Source organism: Ornithodoros turicata, chromosome 4, assembly GCF_037126465.1.
Source record: "Ornithodoros turicata isolate Travis chromosome 4, ASM3712646v1, whole genome shotgun sequence".
In the NCBI taxonomy this organism is placed as follows: Eukaryota; Metazoa; Arthropoda; class Arachnida; order Ixodida; family Argasidae; genus Ornithodoros; species Ornithodoros turicata.
The window spans coordinates 2,212,257-2,238,593 of NC_088204.1; the positions used below are offsets into that span (position 1 = coordinate 2,212,257).

Genomic DNA, 26,337 nt, shown 5'->3' on the forward strand with positions numbered 1-26,337 from the left:
CAGAACAGTGGGATACTCTGTCATTCCTATTGGTTTACGTAAGCACGTGACCTATCCCACTTTCACTAGCGATGATGGCTGTCGGCACCGTGCATGAGTTTTCACGATGCTAATTTCCTGCGCGTCTCTTCGACGTATAAAACTTGTAATGCGGGTTCACATATCCATACAATAACTTTTTTAAATTCCGTGTTAGCGCCGCGAAGCAACTGTGGCTATGAGCGGCGTACAGACGTGGACAGATGGAGAGAGGACAGCAGGAAAGAGAGGGGGACGGAGTTTTTTTCTTTCTTTTTTTTCCTTGTTTTTTATATACAGGGTGTTTGCTCTAACGTGTCCAGAAATTATATTTAAAACGAGCGATAAAAGAAAAGCAAGTGGTACTTTTCTGCTACTTGAGTAAGAAACAGGTACTGCTTGACTACTAGCACCTGTTGTTTCTTAGTTAAGTAGCTGAAAAGTAGCGCTCGTTTCTCCTTTATCGGTCGCTTTAAATAAAATTTCTGGACAAATTAGAGCAAACACTCTGTATATATATACCGGTAGAGGACCCAGGGAGAAACAATTAACTCGCTGACAAAGGGTTCTCCAAGAACTGTGGGGAAACTTCAAGGGGAACTGCGCCGATATTCGTCTGGAAAGTCTTCGGGAAAACCCAGGGAAATCCTCAGACAGCACAGGCGGTGGTAGGATTCGAACCCACTACCTCCCAGTCTCCAGCACGACATTGGCTACCACCAATGCGCGGGACGCCTTAACCAGCTCGGACATGCCGCTGGTCATTTGAATGATGGCACGTTTAATTGCTCCATTGTCTCATCGTCAGTACAACGTTACAGCCCTATGCACTCGCTCATCCAGTACACTGCGCTTTCTCTTTTTATGAGAACCGCGACAAACCACAAACAAACAACTACCGGGCAATTTGTCGCGTTGCGTAGCATCATCTGTCGCTGACGGTGTGCTTACTTACCATTCATAATAAATTGCTCGCTATCACTAAAATGTGTGCTGAAGAAAGTCGAAGCCAGCATCCATGATGTGCAATCGAAGGAATGTGAGTAGAAATCCCACGAATGGTTATTAACTGGTTGCTGCTTGTCCGTTCTGTGCTCGATTAGCCGGATCAACTACTACGTGACCGGGATATCGTATATCTTTCTGCTTACGAACAATTTTATTTTTATGAAGATTGTTTGGTTCCACTCAGGAACATCTTCGCAGCAAACCACGTACCTCGGTGTTCAAATACTTCGAGCCTCTATGGCAGCTTATCCACAGTGACAACGCAATAAGAACGGTCCGTTTTTCAAGTTAGCAAGAAGGAGAGAAGGAGAAAAGGGGCGTTAACAAAACGTTTCTTTTTTTAACAGCTGCGAAGACACGAGATCGATCCGTTATCGCGCGACGGCTCTACACGTACTAGTTAAAGCGCCATTCGCATTCGGGACACTTCTTCCTTTATCTCGTTATCCGCTAACGAAGTTCACGGGCGTTTTAGTCCCATCACGTGACATCAAAGCCGCGCTCAAATAGCCTGCATGCACCGCATGCAACGGGCAGCAAATAGCGTTAGCGAGAAACCGGCTCTTCCCCGAGGAAACTATTTCTTTTCTATGGAAACAGAATTAGATGAAAGCAGCGAGTTCAGAGGAAGGTGTACGTTAGAAATACGAAAGGCCGGGGAATTTATTTGAACCTGAGAATTCATCTTGCGTGTTTGTTTTGCCACTGCGATATGGAACTGAGAGTGCATGCAGTTAAAGTGCGATTAACATGGAGGGTAACCTCCTACCTAATTTGTACATGTTCCGCTAACAATTTAATAGTCGGCAAAATTTCTCGTCCGGTAGGCTTTCATTTGGCACAGATTTGATGAAAACGCAACATATCATTGCCTTGGTTGTCGCATTTTCTGCGGTGTTTGTCAACGGAAACGCGAAAACGACTGTACCTCGGAAGTAGACTTGCGAGAAAACGCTGTAATAACCACATCGTAAACGTACGGACGGTCGCCAAATATTAGTTAAACTCACTTGTCCGCACGCATGACATGACATGCCATTTAGGGGCTGTCCGCGGTTTCGGAGTGAGTGTCGTCTGCAACAATGTTTACTCCACCAAAAAAAAAAAAAAAAAAAGAGCGTGCTCACCTGCTAGCTTATGAAGGTAACATCCATAGCGCAGTAAGAGATGGTGGTCGTGCATGAGGGCGAAATCCGTGAGGCAGGTCGTGATGCACGCAACTGACTTCCATCCGACGGCACGAGCCGCTTTGGCCGCTCTTTGGTATCCGCCAACAACCGGCGTCTGAGAGTCGTCTGCTTCAACATGGAGCCGCTTCGCTCGCTGCGCCATCTAGTGCCGAAAACACAAACTAAACAATACACTTGTCTTCTTTCGGATTGTTTTCGGTGAATTGCATTTCAAGTTGAACATGAACGTGTTTTCCCTCAAACTCAAACAACTGTTTCCTCGTTCAGTTTTCCGATTGGGTTCCTTTCTCCTTTTCTTTATTGTTTTTTCGTCGTTGTCCCGTCAATGCGTGACGAAAGTTTAGTGGACAGCCCCTTGAAAACCTGGTACTGAGTGCTATCAGTTCATGAAGTCGTCACCACGTCTCACGATAGGGAGAAGAGGATTATCTTTCGCTTACCGATTTCCGTGATACTGTATCGAAGATGACACGCTGTAAAGGACGAATGTGCAGATTGCACAGGTGCAGATCGTGAACTGTTCATTTGTGTAGATGTATGGCCCACCGAAATTCACTCGGAAGATGAACAGGTACGGCAACCACCACCATTTTCCCATCGGCGTTGATGCACCAACGCGCGGGCGATAACACGAAGCACCCAGAAGGCGGTATATTTTTCTATTATTACTTTGAAACGAGACAAGTTTCATTTTATTTTTCACTACTACTACTACTACTACGAAGCACAGAAGACGCTATATATCGAGTAACCACGGAATGACAAGCAATTGCCAAGATCTTGCTGGATGAAATGTCCCTGACCTGCTCGTAGCTCAACCGGCCAGGCTCTCGCCGAATACCGACAACCCAGCCGCAAAAAGTAAAGTCAACCTTCTCGATCTCGACACCCTGATCAGGCATCGTCAGTTTATACTAGAACAGGTATATGAACGCGCAGGTCCTTGAGGACGAGGAGAAAAAAAGCAGGCACCCTCCGTTGTGCTTCTCATACTCTGTGGTCACCTCGTTGCAAAGTTGTACAAGCACATACATTGCAATCAGTAGTACAAGTACATACATGGTAACGAGTGTATGCATTGCAACTTCGTAGGCAGTATAAGTACGTACATTATAGCTACTCAAATAGTACGAGTGTATGCATTGTAGCCACCTGTACTATACAAACAGTACAAGCGCACGTGCATTTTATCTGCGCAAGTGTAAGTACCGAGAAAAATCAAGATGAGAGATTATATATCACCTGTCCTATTACAGAATGCATAAGGATTCCTTTATCTTTTCTTTTTATACCGTGTTAGCGCCGCGAGGCAACAGCGGCTATACAGACGTGAACAGATGGAGAGAGGACAGCAGGAAGGAGTGGGGGACAGGGGGGGAGAGATATTTATGAAAAGATTGGAATGCAATATTCAGTGGAACTGCACCAGCAGGTACGTTCACAGAAAGAGACTCACAGGCAGTCAAGCTGTGGACATAGGGACTGCTATGGTACTGCTGCGGTGCAGGTATACATGTAAGAGGATAGGTAGGAAGCGATAGCACAAATGAGCGAGCCAATCCAGTCACCGGAGGAGCAAACACTGATTAAAATTATCTTAAAATTCGTATCTTCCGCTATATTAAAATTATTTAATGGGACATTTAAGCCACAAGGTACGACAGTACAGCGAGAAATAAAATCTGGAACAGATACTGAAACTATTATCTGAGCTGAAACGAAAACACAGGTTATGCAATGGTATAGAACAATGCAAAAAAAACTTCCAAGGGACAGCTTCGTGGCAGTAGCGCAGTTGCCGATCTGGAATACGAGCATATTACCGTCCATACCTTCTCCTCCAAGATACCAGTGTCGCTGAACACTGTGTTCCCGCTTCGGTGTTGCAGCGGTATTCCATGGATGGCATACTTGGTACAGAGATGGCAAAAGGGCAAGGGTGCAGGCCAGCTGGTACATGGTGAAAAAATTTGGAACCCGAGAAATGGACAGAGGAGGGGGACAGAAAGGGACAGAGGAGTTTCGAGAACGTGTCGTGTTGTCCCTCCTCTGTCCCTTTCTCGGGTTCCAAATTTTTTCACCTTGGTACAGAGAATTGGTGTTGGATCAGCCAGGGGAGTCCGATTCCAGCGGCGCGCTAACCTGCGATATACGTAAAATTGTCGAGTGAATGCTGGAGACTTTTCCGACAAAGAAACTTTCAATGTATTAAAAAGTGGATTACGTATTACATCGAGCCTTAAGTAAAACATTCGAAACTGTCCTATAAAATCGGTTCGACCACGGTGTCGTCTGCCAAAGGACTGGTGCTCTCTAAATGTCGTCCGCAAGACTTTGCGCAACAACCAGCCACAACTTTACCTTCCAAAATACTTCTCTTGTGCGAGATGAGAAAGTAATGGCATATCGGTCTTTCCAACCTGTAATGCAAACTTTTTCGACTGTTTTTTTTTTTTCTTTCTTACACATTTACGTGTGAATAGGAGAGAGAAAGAAATGGCAGCAGCTGTCGCCGCTTCGCGGCGAAGGCGCTGCGTGTGTCATTAAGCTGCGGCCGAAGGCAAGCGAGTTAATGGATATATTTATCGTTTTGTTTATCGATTTTTGACATCGGCTATCGTTGCAACACACGGAAGTTTGAAGACGTAAAGCGCCGCTAATTTGGACACGTGTCAACGACATGGTCACATAGGTCCGTATAACTGAACGAGGGGTGAGCATAAATACATTTCTTGAGTATTTAAATATAAATACGAGATACTTTGTTGAAAGGGGCATTTAAATACTCTTCACAAATACTTTTCAATGTGTGTATTTAAATAAAAAATATAAATACAGTATTTAAATACCGTAACTACTACCATAAATACTGTGAGGAAGATGACATACGGAATTACAGAAATAATGATGATCATAACAACAAATCAGCGAGCAACAATAACATTTATCTGTTAGATTATCGTGACGATTTTAATATTAGAAGTTTCTAGAAAACTGCATCTTTTAGGCATCTTCTTCGGCCGTACAATCAGATTCGCAAACAAGAAACAGCATCTCCACAGGTGCCGATGAACAAAGGCTTGTACTAAATTTGACGAAGATGCTTCGTACAACAAGGTAACCTGGTAGTCGCGACGGTTGTCTGCAACAAGTGAAACAACAACAATGAAAAAGTGTACCGCAACCCAGTGAGTGAAAAACTCGCCATCTAGAATGGTTGTCGCATGCGCATGGTGGCGCATACACGGTATAACTGCGCCCCAAACTCGCCCTTCTTCCCGAAGGGTCAAATGCGGGGCAATTCTAGGATATGAGTTAGTATATCGTGTATTTAGGAGTATTTATAAAGTATTTACGAGAATAAATACCCGAAAATTGGTGCTTAAATATAACTATAAATACATTTTTCTAGTCCGTATTTAAGTACAAAATATAAATACGTGTATTTATAATTTAAATAGTAGTTTAATTACAATGTATTTAAATACTTCCCATCCCCGAACTGAACCACGCAGAAATCTGACCACGTTGGTACGATACACCTCATCGATCCCGTCGAACTTCATGGTCGCGGTGGAGACGAAGGACGTTATTTGCATCGCATCGATGCATTCCAAGTGTATAGCAGCAACTGGGCTCATGCGTACAAAATACCGTGTCGTTGAAATTGCGTTAGGTATCTCCGCCACTGCCACAGGAGAGCCTTACTACCTGTGACAAGAATTGCAACGTGTAGTGTCACCCTGTACCATCCGATCACGTATAAATAGATTTTCCGCGAATATATGTTCCTCTTACGCTTTTATTTTATTTTTTTACCTGTATCGAGCGGGAGTATCTTGGAGGGTTTCTATCTGCTGGTCAGCTACGACCCTTAGGAAAACGATTCGATTCTTGTTGGTGTTTTTCTGTCAATACTGCGTAGCGTATACAGTAGAAATGATGGCAACGAACCACGTGACAATCCCTTTAATTCCTTGGTTGACCTTTCCCCCGTTTTTTTTTCCTTTTCGTCTAATAAATATATCCCCCCCCTTTAATTCCTCCACCACGAAAGAAGAAGTCGGAAAAGTTTAAATGGAATGCACAAGTAAAGATTGGACGTCATTATACATGCGTGTCGAGGTGGGAGCAATAAATAAGTGAAAGCTGCGGATTTGCACCAAACCAGTTCGGCGAAGAGGACATACACAATCCATTTCCGGAAAAAGAGGCGTCCAAACGCGATCGACCGAAACGTCCCAGAGTTCAGCGGCCCAAGTTGAGTGGCGATGCGACCTATGTGTACACAATTATGCGCGAGTGCAGTTGGGACGGCATGCGGGTAATGTAGTGCACGCGCGCGCGTTTTTCCCATTAACTGCCAGTAATTAGGGCGCGCACCCCGCGTTCCTGTTTGGGGCTATATAGTTTAGCTCGTTTAGAAAAGTGTTGCAGAGGCAGGAGTCGAAAAGTTGCTCTGTTTTGTGGCGCTCTCATCGCGAACGTTGAGGAAATTCCTCGGTGGTGTCCTCAGTATAACGTCGGTGGTGCTTCTGGCCTCTGGCACACAGCACTGCTCTTCCGCAAAGCACTGGCACAAGCCCTTATCTGTGCACGTATTTCCTCGCATGTGTCTGATATCCTGTAGTGCGAAAGTGACCTGCCGAGATTTTTAACGGATTTCGCTGGAACGGCGTCGGCTTTTCAACAATTCATGACACGCACACCGCCGACACGACAAATCGAGAAAATAAAGTTTTCTTTCTCATTATTGATCAGGGCAGACAAAAGCACTAACGGACGGAATACAGGGACAGCACACATCGTTCTAAGTTTCGATCCGAATGTATATATGAGGCATGTTCGTGAGAAAGTTTGAAAGAAAATGTGCCTTTGAAAAAAAAAAAACGATGGGAAAGTGGCACGCTAGACGGATATCACATGGTTTGATTGCCACTGCTGGCGCATTTTCATCAATCACTCTCCTTTAATCTAAACCCACGCTTTCGAAAGCCCACCAGTAGGTAACACAAGTAGTTTATCCAGAACCGCAAGCAGGAGCGGGGGGGGGGGGGGGGGGGGGTTGAACAAAAATTGTGGCGCTACTGTTACAATGTAACTTTATGTTGTAACTGTAGCACACCGCAAAAAAATTGGGAGGGGGATGTTGCCAAACATTTGGGGGGCTGGATAAATCACTGGATAGCACACTGTTTACGAGTCAAACGAAACGAGAATGCCTGGTTTGAGGCAATACTGAAACTCATGCGGCTCTGGCGGATCCGCAAGTGAGGAAGCGCGAGAGTGATCACGTGCTTACGACAACCAATGGGATTGTCGGAAGTCTGATGTCAGAGCTGGACACGTACGTGTGTTCAAGAGTTTATATCCCGCAAAGTACGACACGCGTACAAAAATATTATTTTTTTCTCAGTGCTCCAGTGCGCAATACAACGTGTGCACGATGTAATGAAGCCCATTTATCAAAGTGTCAGAATCACTTTAATGTGGGTACATTATCCCCAGCAGTATTGGTTTGTGTCATTCTTTAAAATAAGTAATCAGGTTCTGCTCCTTACCCTCAGGATACTTATTTTTGTTTTTAGAAAAAATAAATAAATAATGTTCAAAGTGCAACAAAAGAAATTGTACATTACTGTAGTTTTATTACTTTTGTCGTTTGATGTAGTGACGCATGCACCGCCTCAACCGAGGTTTTTCTTTTCTTTTTTGCTCGCAATATCTGAAAGGTTTCTCCCGAGGAACGTGTGAGAACAACTACGCAGATATATTTTTTTTTAATACGTGAAGATAGCACGTGTAGACAAGCTTCGCAATCCCCTCCACACGTCACTGCACTCATCCAGGCATTCACTTGCGTATATGATCCGCACCCACAAAACAATCACAGAGGAACAAACGATTAAGAACACGTAAGCCTCAACAGCGGCCAAACAATAATCCGCGAAGCGCCCGTTGACGTGACTCGAACTCACACCTGACCGGCAATCAGGGACGAGAGGTGTGGGTTCGAATCCCGCCACTCGCAGACTTGTCGTCAAAAGTGCTGTCTTTGAAACCACAGAAGAGCGTGGCGTCCATTCAGAAAGACAACAGACAAGGATCGGTTTACACGGCTGGCTGATTACCAACAATACTTTCTATACTTGCAACACACCGTGGATGGACACACAAACCTGTACCAGGCACAGGGGACGATGGAAGACAAAGCACGCGACACAACTGCGTGATTATCAGTTGTTATCGGATGCCTCACGTGCGACCACCGTAGTAATAGGGGACGAAATTGTAGGGGCGGAGCTCGTGTTGTCTTCCTTATGAATGATCCCCTATTTATTCTGCGTGTCACACAGAGAACGCAATCATTCAGGATGTCCGTACTTCTGTTTGGAGAAGATCAAATTCCTGCTTATGGGGAACAGAGGACAAAAGGATGTAATGTATTGAGATTCCAGCCTGAGCTGCATCAATCATCGACAAGTCATCGAAAAGAAATACATCGTTTTTTCCAACACATTCCTTCACGTAAGCCTGTTCAGAACCAAACACAGAACGGTATCTGCACGCCATCACGCGACGAAGACTTGCGCATCGAGCACAAACCGTGTATGTATGCTGATGGACCAACGCCAACGAGTAAATTGATCCGGCTGACGTAAACAGGGATCAATTGAAAATTTTTCTGCTCTGGTTTCCGGCCCCCAGTCTCGGGACTACGTGACGTAAGCCCGGGGCACGTATCTGCGTCCGACGGCATCCGAACCTGCCGTCGAGCGTAGCAGACGTGTCGCCTGCATGCACAGGGCAACATAGCAGACGACAGTGGAGACAGGGAAGCAGACGAGCTAGCGGAAACCAGACACCACCCTCTCCGATGTCACCGGAAAGCGATATCTGCTTCTGTCAGAAAACGCACGCCTTTCTTCCGGCAAGATGTTACACGTATAAATGGGAGTTTAGTTTGTGATGTAGTTGTAGTATACAAGTGGAGTAGATAGAGCGACAACGACGTTATCTTCCCGTACTTCTCGCGACACATAGGGGTGTGATACGGGGTGTTGGTAACGTCACACGGTCACCATGAACTTATCGTACATGACAGCGTGCATGACTCAGAATCTTATGCGTTGATTGTGTGCGGCAGATACGGTACTTCCGAAGCCACATGAGTGAGTTTTAGTATACCGTGGATAGGCTCATAGGCACAGTTGCTTCGCGGCGCTAACGCAGAATTAAAAAGAAATACCGTGGATAAGGTTATTGTGCCTATCGGAACCAATCGTAATCGAGCGTGACTCAGAATCTTAACCACTGATTGGTTCTGTTTAATACGGTTCTACGCGAGCCACGTTATCAACGGTCTGCTAAAGCTCTATACGGTCTTCTGACACTATCCAATGAGCGAGAGAGCGCACAGTGATATTTGCCAGTGGCAATGTGCGCTTTCGGTCTTGCCGCTCCTCGATAGATGGCGGCAGTTGCTGAACGAGTACATCTGTTTCGCCCACGAATAGCGTGCGTAGATGTCCAGCCCAGACACCCAAGTACATGTCAATACAACATGAAGCAGAATAAAACACAGGAGGAATGAGGCGGATTTTGCGATTTTTCCCTAACCCGAGTCTGAAAGGCTAGGGTGCGATGCAGTGGATGGGACAAAATGGGAACCTTAGAAGAGAATACAAGACAGGTTACAAAAGTAGAATCAATCTGCGAGCCGATCGGAGTGCGGCCAAGAAGTTGTTTGAAGCATATGGGAAATTTCATAAAAAGTCTGTAAAACTAGCAATCCACCCACAATCCATAGGTAGCAGCTCAAGATGGCTACGTAGCCGACATGTATCCGATTTCTTTTGCTTTAGACCCAGTGTTACGCGCATGCAATGTAGTTTTGCCGCCGTACTTGTCGAGCAGTTTTTATTTGCTGGTTTGGGTTCGCTGTTCGTGTCGTCTCTGTGTGCGGGAATTTTCCCAGCACCCCCTAAGACACCCCCCAAAATCTTGAACACCGCTCCAAATTGTCTGCCACAAAGGCCAAAAAAGCCAGAAAAACTGCAAATATGGGTGCCACACCCCGCCCCCCTACCCTACAGGTCAGCAATCCCCCCCCCCCCCCGAGACCAAACTCCTGGGAATATCCCTGTCTGTATGTCTCCTCATCCTCAAGGTAATGTCTTCTCCAACTTCAAGTAATCTACATAAGGTCGCTTGCCTCTTGACGAGCAATGCGCATTTGGTGACTTCGTCGACACAGTGTTTCCCGTAATTTTCAAATTTAATTTTCTAAAAAGGACTATGAGCGCAATTGGGACGAAGATTGCGACATAAGGTTACTACTGAGGACTCGGACTATCGAATAGATAAATTTTCTGGGATTGTCTCATAACGTTGTTAATTAGCGCAGCTGATCTTTCACAAATACGAACAGAAGGAATTCGAAGGGTGCCAGATTGGGGCTGTAAGGTGGGTATGGAAGAACTTCCCACCCCATCTGACGTGATCCGAGCGTTGTCATGCAGGAGGAGGATGTTTCGTCCCGGACGTTTGTCCCGTAATTCCAGGCTCGAAATGGTGAAACTAACATCCGTCCCAATGCCAAGTAAAAAGTCATCGCCTTCGCGCCGATATCGCTGCAGCAGTTCTGAAGTGGTGGCTTTTCGGTCGCTGGCGTTTGTGGTCTTCGGTCAATATAAGCCCAGGACACACCGAACAGAAGAAGGTTATTTTCATTAGACGCTCGAGTCTGCTTTCTTTATTTGCGTTAAATTTATTTGGATGTAAGAGTGCGAGTTCACAAGCAGAAATAACCACCTTATGCGACGGGAATAAGCCAACACATTTCAGTGGGTACGACACACTATCTACATATTAATACGAGGGGTGTTCAAGTCAAACCGGGACTTTCTGTCTTCTTCTTCTTTAGCCTCCACCACAACGTGGGATGGACTTTCTGTCTCCTGAGTGTACAAATGGCTCGCGCTACTTCTTTTTCGTCATTTTCACACGCGACAAGCCTCCGCGTTCACCACGTGGTGGTCCAAAGTTTGTGCAAAACAGAAGACACGTGCTGGACAAGATGGCCGACAACGACGTGAGCGCGCACATCGAACAGCGAATTGTCATGAAGTTTCTCGTGAATGAAGGCGTAAAGTCATCTGAAGTTCACAGAAGACTTCAGGCTCAGTATGGCCACGATACACTTAGCCGCAGCGTTTGAGTGGTGCAAACGGTTCCGAGACAGCCGTACATCAGTGCAGGACGATCTCGGCCGGGGCGGCTCAGAGCCTAGTGTCAGAGTTCCTGAGAACATCCAACTTGTGGAGCGCCCGATACTCAAGGTCCGACGGATAACATGTCTCGAACTGGCTCGAAAGACGGACCTTTCTGTGGGAACGTTGAACACTATCATTCATGAACACCTCCAGTTTCGGAAAGTTAGTGCCCGTTGGGTCCCGAAGCAGCTCTCCGTGTTTGCCCGGCAGAGAAGACTGGAAATCCCCCAAGAGCTACCGTTTCGACACTGAAGGACAGCCGTTCGATCGTATCATCACGTGCGATGAAACGTGGGTGCACCATTTCACTCCTGAGTCTAAACGCGCATCAAAACAGTGGAAGCATCCGGGCTCGCCAGCTCCCAAGAAGTTCCGAAGCACCCCGCTTACGGGTAAGGTCATGGCCACGGTTTTCTGGGACAAGGCTGCCGTTGTTCATATTAATTTTCTGCCTATGGTACCACCATCAATAGTGCTTATTACTGCCAAGATCTCAGGGATGTGCATAAGGCGCTGAAGCAAAAGCGGCCGGGCCTCATAACCAAAGGAGTCCTCCTCCTACAGTACAATGCACGCCCGCATCGTGGCTGCTGCGCGCCGGTAAGGATTTCTACGCTGCTGGCATCCAACCCCTCGTGAAACGCTGGGACAAGTGCTCGCCTGTAAGTTCATTTTACTTTTGCGAAAAATGAAAAGTCCGGGTTTGACTTGGACACCCCTCGTATTTTACAATATATCACATACCGTTCATTTCTGGAATGATTGAACCGCAAATATTGTACGATTCCTCTGTAGCAAAATAAGCTGCGAAGTATCCAAACATTTAATTTTTATATTTTCCTGTAATTTTTCTATCATATTTTCCAATATTCTTTAAAAACCGAAGCATTTTGGAAAGTTGATATGCTGGATTCAAAGTTATTACTAATCAACTGAGAAAAACATACACCCAAAATTCAACTGCGTTCGATTTGCTGCCCCCTCCTATTTCTCTCTCTTCTTATCCTACGTTGGTTGCCTGCCTAGTTGCCTTATTGCAGTTGCGGTATCGAAGCCTGATGTCCACATGATGTGCTCGAGGAACTGGTGAAGCACAAAAGTAATCACAGTGCGCGCTACGGACCTAAGTCATACCTAAGCATTTGATCGCTGATGTCTGCTGTAAACCGCAAGTGGTCGGCAAAAGGGAACCCTTATCGCGGTACGTTTCGCGATCTTTGCTTTGTATTTCTTTTTCTTCCTTCATGTGTTCGGAGTCGCTCGCCGTATTGCTCCATTCATTCTGCTGGGCACGGCTCGAATATGTCGGTTTTTACATTCAACCACAGCGAGGTAGACTTTTCACGAATTCAGAAAAAAACTACAAGTGAAGTCAAAACATATCACCCCTTGATTTCCTCTTAAAAAACGCCACAGTAAAACAGATTTTACTGCTCAATAACGAGAGAGGCACAAAACGAAGGCTGGCAGCTGAAACCTAAACGCTCGTCATATGATGTAATTAGGGTTCCGCGTTTTCGCCAAATACAGAGGGACATTCCAGGACATGCCAAAGATACATTGCTGCACATGCCCAGCAAGTTGTTGATGCAGATCAGAAAACCATACAGAAATACGATGGTTGCGAAAAATGTCAGTCTACTTTTTCGTTTAGCCGTAAAACGCCACCGCAGCGACCAACGCCATGTTGAATACACTAGTGCGTTCTGCTGCGTGCGTTGTAAGCAATCCGTTCCGCTGTTCACATACCTGCGTCCGAATGCGTGCGTCACCAAACCGTCAAGCCAATGAGCGCCGAGCGGGATTTCCACTCCGGTGGCCGCCATGTTGAAAACAGTCTCGCAGAGAGAAACCTACTGCGCACGCTCGGAAGGCGGCCTCGCGATTCGTTCTACGCTTGCGAGCTGCTGCGTGCGTCGGAAAAAGTTCAGCTCGGGTGAACTCGTTGCGTTCTGCTGCGGGAGGTCGCGCCCGCATGCAGCAGAACGCACTAGTGTTGTCGCGCACGGAAGCTACATTGTGATATCTATTCGCCGATAACTGTCGGGTAGACCATGTACACGCCAGGAAAAACACAGAAAAACGAGGATTTCGCGAAAATCTATAAACAACGAAAAAACATACGCCGAATACCGCCCAAAAATAAAACTCGAAAACACGGAACCCAAGATATAATGGAGCAAAAACGGCGTGTCGAGTTGAATATAATCGACGCAGAGAATGAGCCTCGATGGTTCCTTGAGAAAGTGAGTAATATTTTCCCAAATTCCTTTTTAGCACCGCGAGGCAACTGGGGCTGAGACGTGCTCAGGCTGAGAGGGCAGGAGGAAGTGGGAAAGGGGGTATTACTATGCGTCCTGGACTGACATCTCCCTGGAAAGGCCGCCACAAAAGTTGGGGAGAGCGTCAGACATCAGAACCAGTGGTCTCCGTCACCTTCCCTACGACTGGACTCTGGCCATTCGCACATGTATTCCAACAATCAAACAGTTATCTGTTTTGTGTTAACCCTGTTTCGGCTCACAAGTTATCCCATCGGGTCCAAACCATGCTACCACGGAGGACCCTTGCAACACCACCGACAAGGCGCGCGCTGTACATCACAAAATACGCTTTTTATTTACACCGTAGTGAAGAGGTATCATCACCGAACTTTCATGAGTACATAGATTACTAAGAAGACAAACAATGAGAACATGATCAGGTACAGAATGTACCGGTTGTGTCCAGCCCTTGACATGCGGATCACTCTGTTCATGGTCGACCTGAGGACCCCTTCGCCAGAGTCGAAGTCGTCGTGCATTTCACGGAGCATCTTGTTTTGGTTCTTTACTTCGTGACCAATGTCAATGGAGATCTGTTGTTCAGAAGCAACAGTACACGATTAATTGATCGGTAATTAATGGGTGCATACCGGGTGTTTCACGTAGCAAGTTCTAAAAAGTTGAACCACGTACCAAGTTGAACCAAGTTTTAAAAATGCATTCTATCGTAATTTTTAAAACACATTTTCTCTGAGCAACGACTTTACACTATTTTCCAGCCGCTATCATGCCTTAGTGAGTGCATATTGGCATAAAAATGTGCTTCCCGATTCTCGCAAAAAAAAAAAAGAGCTTGGTGAATCTTAAGTTTAATTAGGAAAATAAAATGCCTCGGGATTTAAAAAATGACGAGACAACTTGCAGTCTTGCGAACGGTCAATAAGCATTGGGGCTTTTAGGGTATGTAGCTGTTTTGCAGGTTTCTACAACACACTTGTTGAAACACCCTGTATGCGTGTCCTTATACGTATATACATACGTAAACGCTAATTTCTTCCGCATACGTACCGTCTTTAACGATGATATCTTGGATTTCAGTCCATCAATAAGTCTGGTGTTTTCCTCCTCGACAGTATCCCTGTACGAGGATGAACCATCTAGAAAAAAAGATATAACATACACCAGGAAGATGAAGGTAAGTGAAAGCTGTTGAAAAATGCAGATATGATGGTAAGCCGCGTACATAGGGGAACTTGGATTTCCCGTTTGCGTGGGCTTCTTCAAGCTCGTTAAGGAGTTGACTAAATGAAGAATTCATACTTACTTTGATGGGGTTGCACCCGTCGCATTTCTGTTCGTTAGGAATTTGTCAACATCGTGAAAAAAATGCAAATTCCCCGGACCCACCGCCGGCTGCTCAGTGATGACGTTTTCTAGTACCGACGCGCCCCCTCATGGACTGAAGACCAACGACTGGACTGAACCTGAACCTGAACGCAGTAGCGATAATGCCCTAATGGAAAGAAAATATCATCTTGCGACCCCGAAAGGTAGTTGCTGGTTGCGAATAAAGCGACTCATTTCGAGTCTCCTCATTGTCGTGCAAATGTTAGGTTCCACGTTATACCACCAGGTGCAGACACAAACACAATCCAAGCCGAGGACAAAGTGAGCCAAAGCAGGTTCCAGCCACTGTTCTGTGCGTTGCATCCCTCACTTTTGACGTTTTGGAAGCCTTTTGCTCTTTCTGATATAAGCAAACGAAATGGTAAGTCCTCGCGGGTGTAACCTAGGATACTTGATGCAGTTCGGCGGTCAGAAATAAAGCGCCAGGGAGACTCGCACACGGCAATGCAGACGACACGAGCGCTTTCGCTAGAAGTCACCAAATTAGATAGTCCAATAAGTTGTTGTCACAAAAAAATAAATCTCTATGGAATCATCGTTTAAGATACAAACAGACTGGCGCTGGATGAGCACAAGAACCACATAGGAAAAGACAGAAGTACGTTTCCGTCGTGTGTGCTAAACTAGGCGCAGACTGCGTGGGGCCTGAGGTCCCCCCCCCCCCCTTTCCAAGGGGGACAAGGTTCCATGTGCGTTCCCAGGATTTTTTCCAAGGGGGGGGGCGTGCACCCCCACCTCTTTTCCCGGAGACGGACGCTGCGGATTGTGCTGGTGTTCAGAGATTCATATAATGATACCTGAGACTAATCAGATGACTTATGACTAAAGTGCGCACGATTTTCACAAGTCGCCTTCGAGCTCCAGGGGTGCACGCCCCCCCCCCCCCTTCTCGGTACGCCCATGCCAGGTCCCCTCTGAGAAGAGTACACAGCTGACACTCAAGATGAATGTTACGAGGGATATTCGAAAAGTTGAATGATTCATGCGAGTAACCGTGACAATAGTGTAAAAATTTGCCTCGTGACATGAAACCCCAGACACCCCGCGCTACCTTTGCGCATGAAGCGGGGGTCAAAGTACCCCGTAGCCCGAAGCGTTTGCGCTGGGAAGGGGGGCACTGTGCCCCGGCCCCCTCCGGAAGATTGAAAACTCTCCGCCTATAGTTACTAAACGACAGTACTGGTTGGACATTACAGGCTGAGCGGAAGGCAGTGAACAGATATTACCCATCAGACTTGGACCCAAAGAAGCATGGATCCATCAACAAGTATCGGAAGTCGCATCCCTTGCGAGAAAGGGCTCGCAAGTTGCACCTTGGTATTCTCGTCATCAGGTCAGTCTTGATTACACGTGCCTTCTCGCAGATAAGGTTTCGAAATGTGCAAATGCACCAATGATAAGAGGGGAAAAAAATTAAAAAATACGCATACAGCCAGTGATGGAGGAACGAGCAAATGGAATCTAATTATCTCACTTCTCATGAAATTGTTGTCGAGGTAGTTATACTGTAAGTTAAAATACTCGTGTTGCAAGAGCAGCTATAAATACAGTTTACATGCTGCTTTGTATTGTCTATTTTGAAAACCAAGTACATTTGCACGCTGTTTTGACACAAAAGCAAAGAGTGCCATAGTACAGCATAGCGAGACAGATTATTTCTTGGCATTTTCGGGACATTGTGTTCGCGTATGCTACATAAATACAAAGCACCCGAAAAATTCTTTCCCACACCTCCCTCGGGGCTCAAACATAGGCTGCACCGAACCATATGGTCATGGTTGGAATCTTGGCAGATGCACTAAATGGTTTTGTGTTTTGTTTATGCACCAAAGCTGCTTTGCTTGGTCAGTACCACTATGTACAATACTTGCACTTACAATGCGGAAATATGTGCGGAAAAGCTATATTTTCTCTGTGCCTCGTTCCTAGAGCATGTGTGAAGGAATTCGAGGGTGCAATACGAATGCCTTCTAGACTAAAGAACCCTGGTCTGCGCTTCCTCTTGTTGCGTGAACAGACACACCTGTAGTGCCATCCCGCTGCATATGGTCTCAAACATAAACTGCCTGCTACAATACATGCCCATACAACTAAAGATCATTTAGTTCCATGACGACCGCCACTGGCTGTGATTGGAGCAGCTCCTAACAATTACATCTTACTAGCAATCGAGCATTTTGGATGGTATAGGCATTACAATCCAGAGTTCGAGGTAACTCGTTACAAGCAAGTCGTTACTGTAACTAAGTTCCATTTTTTGGTAACTTGTAATTTAACTCGGTACTTTTGCGCCGTGGTAACTTTCAGAGGAACTCGTTCCTTTTTTGGGTAACTTTGCCAAAGTAACTTAAGTTCCAAGTTACTTTTAACCCGCTTTTCAGTCACGTCCACATATTTTCTTGCTTTCTCTCCGGTAACGAGTTGTTGTAACAAGAACTTGTAACGAGTTCTTTTTGACGGGTAACTTCTCAATCTATGTTACAATCTGTACATGGTGTAACTAACCACCACTATCAAAGTGTCACGACCTCTTTAACGCACCAGTGCTGCGTTGCGTATTTGTGCACTCGTGAGAAATAACATTTTCTGCAGGTTTGAAATGCCATACAACATATGGTGCGAAGGCTGTGGGAATCACATAGGCACCGGCGTTCGATACAATGCTGAGAAGTCGAAAATCGGGATGTATTATTCGACCCCCGTATACAAGTTCCGGATGAAATGCCACCTCTGCGACAACCACTTTGAGATAAAGACAGATCCGCAGGTGAGACCAGCCTCTTTTGAAGCAGCATTTGCGGGAATTTGAGCCAGAAAGCCACAAAATTGTGAAAAGCAAGAAATTCTATTCAGGATTGTTCCACGGTAACATTCGCGGAACTTTTGCGTGAAAACTGAAATTGTGCGGAAATTTGCGTCGGTAGTTGAAAAATTAATGTCGAAATCCAGCTTTACTGTCACAATTTGGGCTTGATAGTGGGCCTTTCACCCAAAGCTGAAACCAAATGTCTCTCAAAATCTTTTTAGTATTGTTTCGTGACTTGTGCCCTTTGTTTCGTCGATGTGCAGTGAAAAAAAAAAGTCATTATATTAATGAATGTTTTGTATGTTACAGAACATGGACTATGAAATTATTAGCGGCGCCTCACGTCAAGAGAGAAGATGGGACCCCAGCGAAAACGATCAAATCGCTCCCGAAGGTTTGCGCTCTTAACTGGCCTTAAAGGGAGTCTGAAAAGGTTTGTCAGAACCTCTGAGGACACTCTTGATCGTGAACCCCTCAATACATAATGTCGAGGAAGACAACGTAAAGCAAGGGATGAATGCATTTGCAGCACGTTTCCGCCTCTCAGCTTCACGGGAAAATGCGCGTGAGAAATTTTCGCAGGAATGTGTTGCTATTGCTAAGTTTACAAGACCATGCCGCAAGAGAAAAGGCTGTTTTATGTTTAAAATAGAACTAGTTGTTCTTAGTCCTCTATGATATCTCCCCGTTGAAGACGGGGTGTCATCCGCACCACGGTGCTGGGGGTGCTCCCACATGTTGTCCGTCGATGTGTCAGTGCACCCCCAGTTGAGAAAAATTGACTCACGGACTGGTCATCATACGCAGGGGTACCAGTCTCATTTTTTCCCCGTCATTTTACTTCTACAGGGGTATGAATTACGCGAAAATACATGAAAGATTTTTCATACACGCAGAGCTTGCACATCACAGAGTTTTTAGAGGTCGTGGCAAATCTTTTTTAGCTTCTCATTATACAGCGTAGATGGAGTAGACGAGTTACATTTGTACACCCCTCAGATAAGGATGTTTCCAAGAAGTTAGCCACTGATGCCATGTTCAAGTTGGAGCATGCCACAGAGGACAAAACAAAAGAGAGCAAAGCAAAGCCAATCCTTGCAAAACTAGAGCACCTGCAAGATCGCTGGAAAGACGATTACACCGCCAATCAGCTCCTGAGGAAGGGCTTCAGGGTAAGATCGAGGTGAAGTCGTCAATTTATTTTATTGTCGTTACTTCAACTGAACTGCGTACATCGTGGATTGAAGTTGTTTCAGTTAGTTACGTGGAGTAAGACACGTTTCACAAAAAAAAATTGTGCCGCGAATTTTCGTTCATTTTGAAAAAAATAGGAAAAGAAGAAGGAGTTAATATCTCAAGCTGAGAAAGACAGATCACTACTAGCCAGATCTTCACTGGACATCAAATTGTTACCGGAGAGCAACGAGGACGACAGAGCGGCAAAGTTACTGTCTCTAATGCCTGCACATAGTGGGTTCAAACTTCATTCCCTTCCATCTCTGCTTTACATGTTACGTGGTCTGTACTTCAGTAATTCAAAGCATGATACATAACCTTTTTTGGCAGCCTTCAACGAAAAACAAAAGATGAAGAGGGCCGAAATCGCGGATCGTCCCCTGTTCTGTGCTGCATCACCGGCTACATTAAAAACTAAAATCGTGTCAGCAGTGCAGCACGAGAAGATGAGTCGCATGAAACCGCTTCAGGCGGAAAAGCTCGGGATCACGAGAACGCCGAGGAAATGTGGCGAGGATAAGGAACTTGATGCAAGTGAAACTGAAAAGTCGACCCGAGCAAACGTGACAAGTGGTGCAGTGTCTCTGGTTTCTGCAGACTATAGTGATAGCAGCTCAGTTGAAGACTTATAAGAATTCCATCAACAACATATCGTACACAACTGTGTACTTAAGTGTGTAAAGTAATGTACATATCATACGTGTAAGATTGCATTCGGTTATTGCGTGTAAGGCTTGTAAGGGCTTCATACGGCTCAAACTTGCAATAAATATTGTTGTACATAAGCACTTACACAGAAGGTTGTGAATTGTTGAACGTTATCAGTTTGTCACAATATAAATGCGGCAATGGCATGAACGGAAACAGTCGAGGTAGCGAGGCAAATGGGTAAGTTTCCTCCCGTTATGCACCAAATGTGACAAAAATAAGCATCTACATACCAAAGAAATAGCAGCAGCATAGGACACTTTTGGTGAAGCAGCCATTTCTTGTTAGATTCGGTTCCTAAAGTTGAATGAATAAAAATGACCAACGGGAGCATTCACACATTTTGCAAAGAGCCCGCCACTTTCACTTTTGCAAGCGTCTGTCGGTTGTCGTCTGTTTCTGTCGTTCTGCTGTAATAATCGAAAAACAAGACAGCGTGAGCAAAAATATTGAAAATAGACACTGTGTATAATTTATAGGTGGTTACGTTCGTTTCAAAAAACAACTTTCTTGCAATGCATGCTAATGAGCGCACCCGCAGAACGTGAATCATCCAGTGGAATCATCCAGCCACAATGGTTGACCACGTGACCATAAAAGCCTGAAAGGCGGCATTCGCCACAATGCATTAGCATAAGCCAACATTAGCCAGCATAAGCAAGCTTCGCACAGGAAGGGCTCGAGTCAAGCGTTCTGAGCGGTTTGTTGGTGGGCATGAGAATACTTTTGCCAAATGTGGATATTGTTAGGCAGATGAAAAGTGCGCCAGCATTGCGTGACGCGTCCCAGTAACCAGTACCTTTAACAGTTGCTGGGCGCTCATGACATGAGGATAGTGTTCCGATAATCTCATACACCACGATGTGAGGTAGTCATTTCGTGAAGTGTGTTCACGTAGTAATGGTAATGGTTTCGTGGACAAGGAAAGAATGATTAGATTGAAAAACGAAGGCTCAAGAGGAGACTGCAACGATGACTGCAATTCAGGCAGCGAAGACCGAACATACGAGCCGTCAGAAGGAGACACCCCATCAACTACCAGTATTGGTACGAACGAGCTCGGCGAGTACATACATAAGGATAAGAAGCATTCGAACCACGTTTTGGCTGGTCTAAACGCGCTACGCCTGGAAGGTTCTTTCTGTGATGTGTCACTTTCAGTGGACGATATCGACTACCCTTGTCACCGTGTTGTTCTATCTTCGTGCAGCCGCTATTTCAAGGCAATGTTCTCAAACGAGATGTCTGAACGTTCACAAAGTCGCATCGTCATCAACGGTGTGGACTCCGAAACGTTGCGTCAACTGATAGAGTACGCCTACACGTCGCAAGTAGGAATTTCTCGGGCCAACGTGCAGTCCCTGCTCTCGGCGTCCAACCTGCTCGATGTCTCTTCCGTGCGCGAAGCATGCTGTTCCTATCTGGAACACCATATGGACGAAACGAACTGCTTAGGAATTCACTCATTTGCAGAAGTTCATTCTTGCATGGAACTTCAAGAGAAAGCCAAAGTGTTTGCATGCCAGTACTTTGCTGATGTGATACGTCAAGATGAGTTTCTCAACCTTTCTTCTAGCAAGCTTATAGAATTTTTGTCGAGTGATGCCCTCGAAGTCGACAAGGAGGAGCATATTTTCGAAGCCGTACTCTTGTGGGTCAACCACAGCCCAGACGCGAGAAACAAAGAATTCGAGCAAGTGCTCGAACACATCCGATTACCGCTCATGAGTCCCTATTATCTTCTGGATCGCGTGGCAACGACAGCCATTGTCACACAGAGCTCCCAGTGTATGAAACTGGTTGAAGAAGCAAAATCTTACCACCTCCTTCCGGACCGACGGAGAGAGCGCTTCCACAAGAGGGTTCGTCCACGCCGCTGCAAGGCCATGGTCGACGTCATTGTCGTAGTCGGCGGCGAAGACGAAAAGGTCGTCTTGCGAAACGTCGACTGCTTTAACCCGCAGACCGGAACGTGGATTGGATTGACATCTTTACCGTTTGCAGTGAGCAAGCACGGCGTAGCCGTAACTGGACACAATGTCCTGTACCTGGCAGGAGGAGAATACCCGGACGGCTCGGCCTCCAAGGCGGCCTGGCGGTTCGACCCCTCCACGGACTCCTGGAGCGAGATGGCACCCATGAACATGGCGCGCTCCGAGCTGGGACTTGCCACGGTGGACGGATTTATTTACGCCATCGGAGGTTGGGGAGGTGACTCCCGTCTCGGCTCCGTGGAACGCTACAATCCGGCAACCAATCGCTGGGATTTTGTCCAGTCGTTGAAGATTCCGTTGACGAGCCCAGCCGTAGCCTCGATGAACGGTCTCCTCTACATAACCGGTGGCGCCGTAGTGGACGACGGTGACGGCGTCGACATGACGCAGTGCTACGACCCCAAGACCGATCACTGGACAGAGCTGACGCCAATGTTGATACCTCGATCCGGTGCGGTGGCCTGCGCCATCAACGGCCGCGTCTACGTCATGGGTGGCTGGCACGCGTCCAGCGAGAACACGAACAAGGTGGAGTGCTACGACCCCAAGAAGAACGTGTGGGAGCTGCGGAGGTCGATGAAGGAGAAGAGATACAAGCCGGGCATCGCCGTCCTCGAGAGCAGCGTCTACGTCTGCGGGGGCGAAGAGAGCTGGGACAAGCACCACGACTCCGTGGAGGTCTACGACCCGGAGGAGGACCGTTGGTGCATCCTCGGCGTGATGCCCCATTGGAGGAGTTGGCTCGGATGCGCTACCATCATGCTCCCCACGGATTTTATGAGTGAAGAGAAATGAAGCTATATTAATTTTGAGCATGTCGTCGTCGTCGTAATATTATTTTGGAAGCTGCCGGACAAAGTTTTCTGTGTGTGTGTGCGCGTGTGTTAGCATATTTATTTTGGAGGGGTTATACGATGTTTGATACAGCCAATGGGTTCTAGGTTACAATAAGTCTCGGAGATTAATATATTTCTCGTGGAATTGCGCAGCAGGAAGATGAACGTGTGGAAAAAAAAAATAGGTCGCTTTCTTTTCGTGACAGTTCCACTAGCAAGATATACCACTGCCATTTATGAGTTGTGCGTCAAATAAATGTTTACCTCTCATAGTGCAGATGAGCAGTGTCTTGAAGAGCAGTCTGGCAATATGCACTTTGTCTCTGTTGCAAGTGCGACTATTTTGCGCGATATGACAACTCTTGTCTGTAGCCAGTCACGTGTCACTCGAGAATGCTGGAGAATATCGCCTGATGAAATTTGAGTATGTTTTTCTTGCAGTCTCAACGTTTCTCCGACACTAGTTGTTGGGCTTTGTTGCCATGCAGAACGGAGTAACTTGCCAGTAGATTGAACTGTGTGAATTTGATCGGCTCGCTTAAATTGCAACAAAAATGCTATTGGTATGCAGAGTAATGTGCAACATCGTACATGCCGTGCAAGTCACTCAGTGGCGGATTCAGGGGGGGGGGGGGGGGGGGGCGAGCCCCCGACTTCCCTCTCCCCCACTATACACTTAAAGAAACCCTCCCCCAAACAGAGTGTCTGGATCCACCCCTGAAGTCACTCTCCCATTTAGGAAGGCAATGTCCCCATTGGTTGGGAAAGCAAGTTTGAGATGTGGGCCATGTACATTATTCTGGTGTGGTGTTAGCATTGGTGGCAAAAGGATTACACCAACAAAGCGATATACCCAAACAAATATACCACCTGACGTCTCTTCCGTACGCTTCATTTTGTGCGCAGAGTCATACTGTTTTAGTGCAATGCATTTTTTATTGCATTCAAAAATCAGTGGCATGGCTGATGCCACTCTTCTACAGTATTTACAACACACAAATGAAAAATGAATACACAACAGCCATTTCGCCCAAAAGAATAGTTTATATAAGTGAACTGCGGGGACAGGAATGATGACCAAGAGTGAGGTACATTATATGGTAGAGTAACAACCAAAGGAGCACGGCTTTCTTTGTTGAGCACTAGTCTGAATCAAAAGGGGCTGAAACCATCCCTAACTGCAGGTGTTTAATGCACTGTTGGGAATACACCATTCGATAAAACTTTCTTTCCAAAGCGAATGCCAAATGGAGAATTTTAATGTGATGATGTAGACTGCTGCCATGGGAAGGAGGTACACTTCACGCCCTGCTACGAAGCAGCATGCTCATCATGTTCTCCCATAATACATATTTTGTTCGTGTGGACTGAGGGGGGGGGGGGGGGGAGAAAGAGAGAAGGTGCCTCCCTTGCAGTGCCAGCTTTTCGGTGTGGAATGACCTCCGAATGTAGGGTTCCACTGGCACAGGACGTTACTCTGTATATTCGGGAAGCAATTCCCCGCATCAATGATTCCTCCAAAAGTGGGAGAAGCATTTCACAGCCCCTTTAACTGATTTAACTGAGCACTTCGCCGTGTAAGTCTGGACATCTCAAATGCCCGCTGCATTGTCATTTTGGCAAACATCTTCGAAACTGGACAATGCTGTGAGCACCATCTTCCAGAAGGTAGATTTGACACGCAGAAACATGAAATATGTACATGCTATATGAAAATAGTTTCAGTACAGGCAGCTGAGCATTGCCAATGTGCTAATCTGCAAAAACAAACGTATTCGAAAGAAAGAAAAAAACATCGTTTCGAAGGATTTGCTGAACTGCGTACTGCCCGTACGTCGAACTAGCAGGAAAATCTGATTACTACTCTTATGTTGTGTGCATGGAAATATTGCAGCAACAAACACTTGACATAAATTAATGATAATATATCCATAGTTACTCTCAGCAATCTTCATCCCCTCGTGGGGTAAAGTTTTTGCTAGAAACAAGTAAATCATACAACCACAGGAGTACCTTGCTGGGACGCATTAACAAAATTCCGAGGAGTACCGTGATTATTTAGAAACACTCTCAACTTGTGAATACAGATTGTATCGAGGGCTAAGATGTCAAGGGCTAAATGACTTTTGCTGTGCGTTCCGCCCCTCCGACGTAAGTCTGCCACTGCTTTCTTTGATACTAAGCTCAAGTTCTGCTACACTGATTGTCTGAATATTTGAAATTTTGTTAACGGCTCACATGAACAAACTAGGACATGCGGACTGAAGTACACTGATGGAATGTACAAACAGAATATATTGTGAGGCAGAATCAGCATCCTCATCATTGTCATCATCTTGGTTATAAAAAGCACCTCTTCTACATCTCTCCTGCTGTCAAAACTTCATCATCATTTCATACTTAACAGTTATATTGGGAATGATTTAATCACGCAGTAGCTGCCTTATCATAAAGACGATGTTGTGACCCTAACCATACTGTGGAGTTAAAGGCCATTGGAAGCACGTGGCTAAATATACATCATCCCAAAAATGATATGCGATGCAAAAAAACAGCAAGTACGAGATAGCCTATTCAAACTTTATCTCGATTATCTTCTTTGAGCTACATTGCGGTCTCTCGCATTGCTTCGTACACTATATAATCCTACCCGTTGATATGACATTGTCATAAGAATAAACATCACCAAGCTGAAGGAAAAGAGAGAGACAGTTAAAATAAATAATTTACGAGCGTTGATCACCATAAACTCGACGTGACTAGCAGCACTTAGTCAAATAAATGCTCGCTGATCAATACACCCTCATATTATTTGTTGGTGACACCAAATACTGGAAAAGGTCTAAAGAGTTTCATGAAATTGACCAAATATTCTTGCAAATATAAATAGATTTAAAAAGAAAACTGCAGACAACTGCTGTCGTGAAAGCACTTATTTTACATTCGCATAATTGCGTAAAATTTTTAGATATTGCACGTGCCGTATTGCTGATGGCACGATAATGCTCTACCTCAACTGACCTCTGTCGTACGGGTTCCAGTCAATCCTGTCCATGGCAAACTCACGTACGTACAGTGTCACATGATCACAGTACCATAAGGAAACATCTGATGGGGAGGGCAAAGCAGGGAGTTCCCCTCCACAAAATGTATGTGCTTTATGTAAACGCATATTAGTATTGCATGTATCGCACGTTTACAAAACATGCGTACTTTGAGGCAACCTCCGTTATCACATGTAGCATCCACGCAGTCCAAATGATTGGCACTATAGAGAGAGAGCGCTCCTTGAAACATATGGGGTCGCAAATCCCCGGCGTGACTTCAGCATTGCAAGGTGACGAAATCAGGCACAGTTTTGGATCACCACCCAGTCAGTCGGCGGGTTCTAGTTATGAAATATTGTCGTGTAGCTCTATGCAGAGTAAAGATGAAATGTGGCTGTCGTTGCACGTGGAGCCGCAATTTAGCTCCTAAGTTAAATAGGATCTTGCCTGAAAAAGAAGGAATGGTAAGTAATGTGGAAAGCAACGTCATACGCACCTATTAAACAATGAGAAACGTTCAATAAATCTAATAGTACAAAAAAAATACA

At 45.7% G+C, this 26,337-nt stretch overlaps 5 protein-coding genes across 8 annotated transcripts in view; 2 read left to right on the forward strand and 3 right to left on the reverse strand.

Annotated features, from left to right (window-relative positions):
- Nucleotides 1-4,069, reverse strand: part of LOC135390646 (uncharacterized) — a 59,878-nt gene extending 55,809 nt beyond the window's left edge. Inside the window, exon 1 of one of the 2 annotated variants that reach the window (XM_064620442.1) lies at nucleotides 4,049-4,069. The gene's annotated coding sequence lies outside the window, so the exon portion shown is untranslated. Of the gene's footprint in view, nucleotides 1-2,153; nucleotides 2,316-4,048 lie in introns of those variants that run through there. The other variant, XM_064620436.1, reaches the window with a different exon arrangement.
- Nucleotides 4,070-14,087: 10,018 nt separating this feature from the next.
- On the reverse strand, nucleotides 14,088-15,300 carry LOC135390651 (BET1 homolog). Its single transcript, XM_064620449.1, has 3 exons — nucleotides 15,080-15,300; nucleotides 14,824-14,912; nucleotides 14,088-14,348 (listed from the first exon to the last, which is right to left on the reverse strand). Exons 1-3 carry the CDS (start codon nucleotides 15,102-15,104, stop codon nucleotides 14,136-14,138), a joined length of 327 nt encoding a protein of 108 aa, XP_064476519.1. The 5' UTR covers nucleotides 15,105-15,300; the 3' UTR covers nucleotides 14,088-14,135.
- Nucleotides 15,301-15,406: 106 nt separating this feature from the next.
- On the forward strand, nucleotides 15,407-19,996 carry LOC135390650 (coiled-coil domain-containing protein 130 homolog). The gene is made up of 7 exons (XM_064620448.1): nucleotides 15,407-15,523; nucleotides 16,359-16,495; nucleotides 17,755-17,929; nucleotides 18,278-18,362; nucleotides 18,968-19,140; nucleotides 19,300-19,438; nucleotides 19,535-19,996. The coding sequence occupies exons 1-7, from the start codon at nucleotides 15,521-15,523 to the stop codon at nucleotides 19,834-19,836; spliced, it is 1,014 nt and encodes a 337-aa protein (XP_064476518.1). The 5' UTR covers nucleotides 15,407-15,520; the 3' UTR covers nucleotides 19,837-19,996.
- A 531-nt stretch (nucleotides 19,997-20,527) lies between these two features.
- LOC135390648 (kelch-like protein 2) lies at nucleotides 20,528-23,019 on the forward strand. The gene has a single exon (XM_064620443.1). The coding sequence runs from the start codon at nucleotides 20,842-20,844 to the stop codon at nucleotides 22,699-22,701; it is 1,860 nt and encodes a 619-aa protein (XP_064476513.1). The 5' UTR covers nucleotides 20,528-20,841; the 3' UTR covers nucleotides 22,702-23,019.
- Nucleotides 23,020-23,656: 637 nt separating this feature from the next.
- LOC135390649 (ceramide phosphoethanolamine synthase-like) overlaps nucleotides 23,657-26,337 on the reverse strand; it is a 54,511-nt gene continuing 51,830 nt past the window's right edge. For all 3 annotated transcript variants that reach the window (XM_064620445.1, XM_064620447.1, XM_064620446.1), the window contains one exon: nucleotides 23,657-26,236. In XM_064620445.1, the coding sequence (XP_064476515.1) occupies nucleotides 26,216-26,236 (21 nt within the window). In that variant the 3' untranslated portion in view covers nucleotides 23,657-26,215. The remainder of the gene's footprint in view (nucleotides 26,237-26,337) is intronic.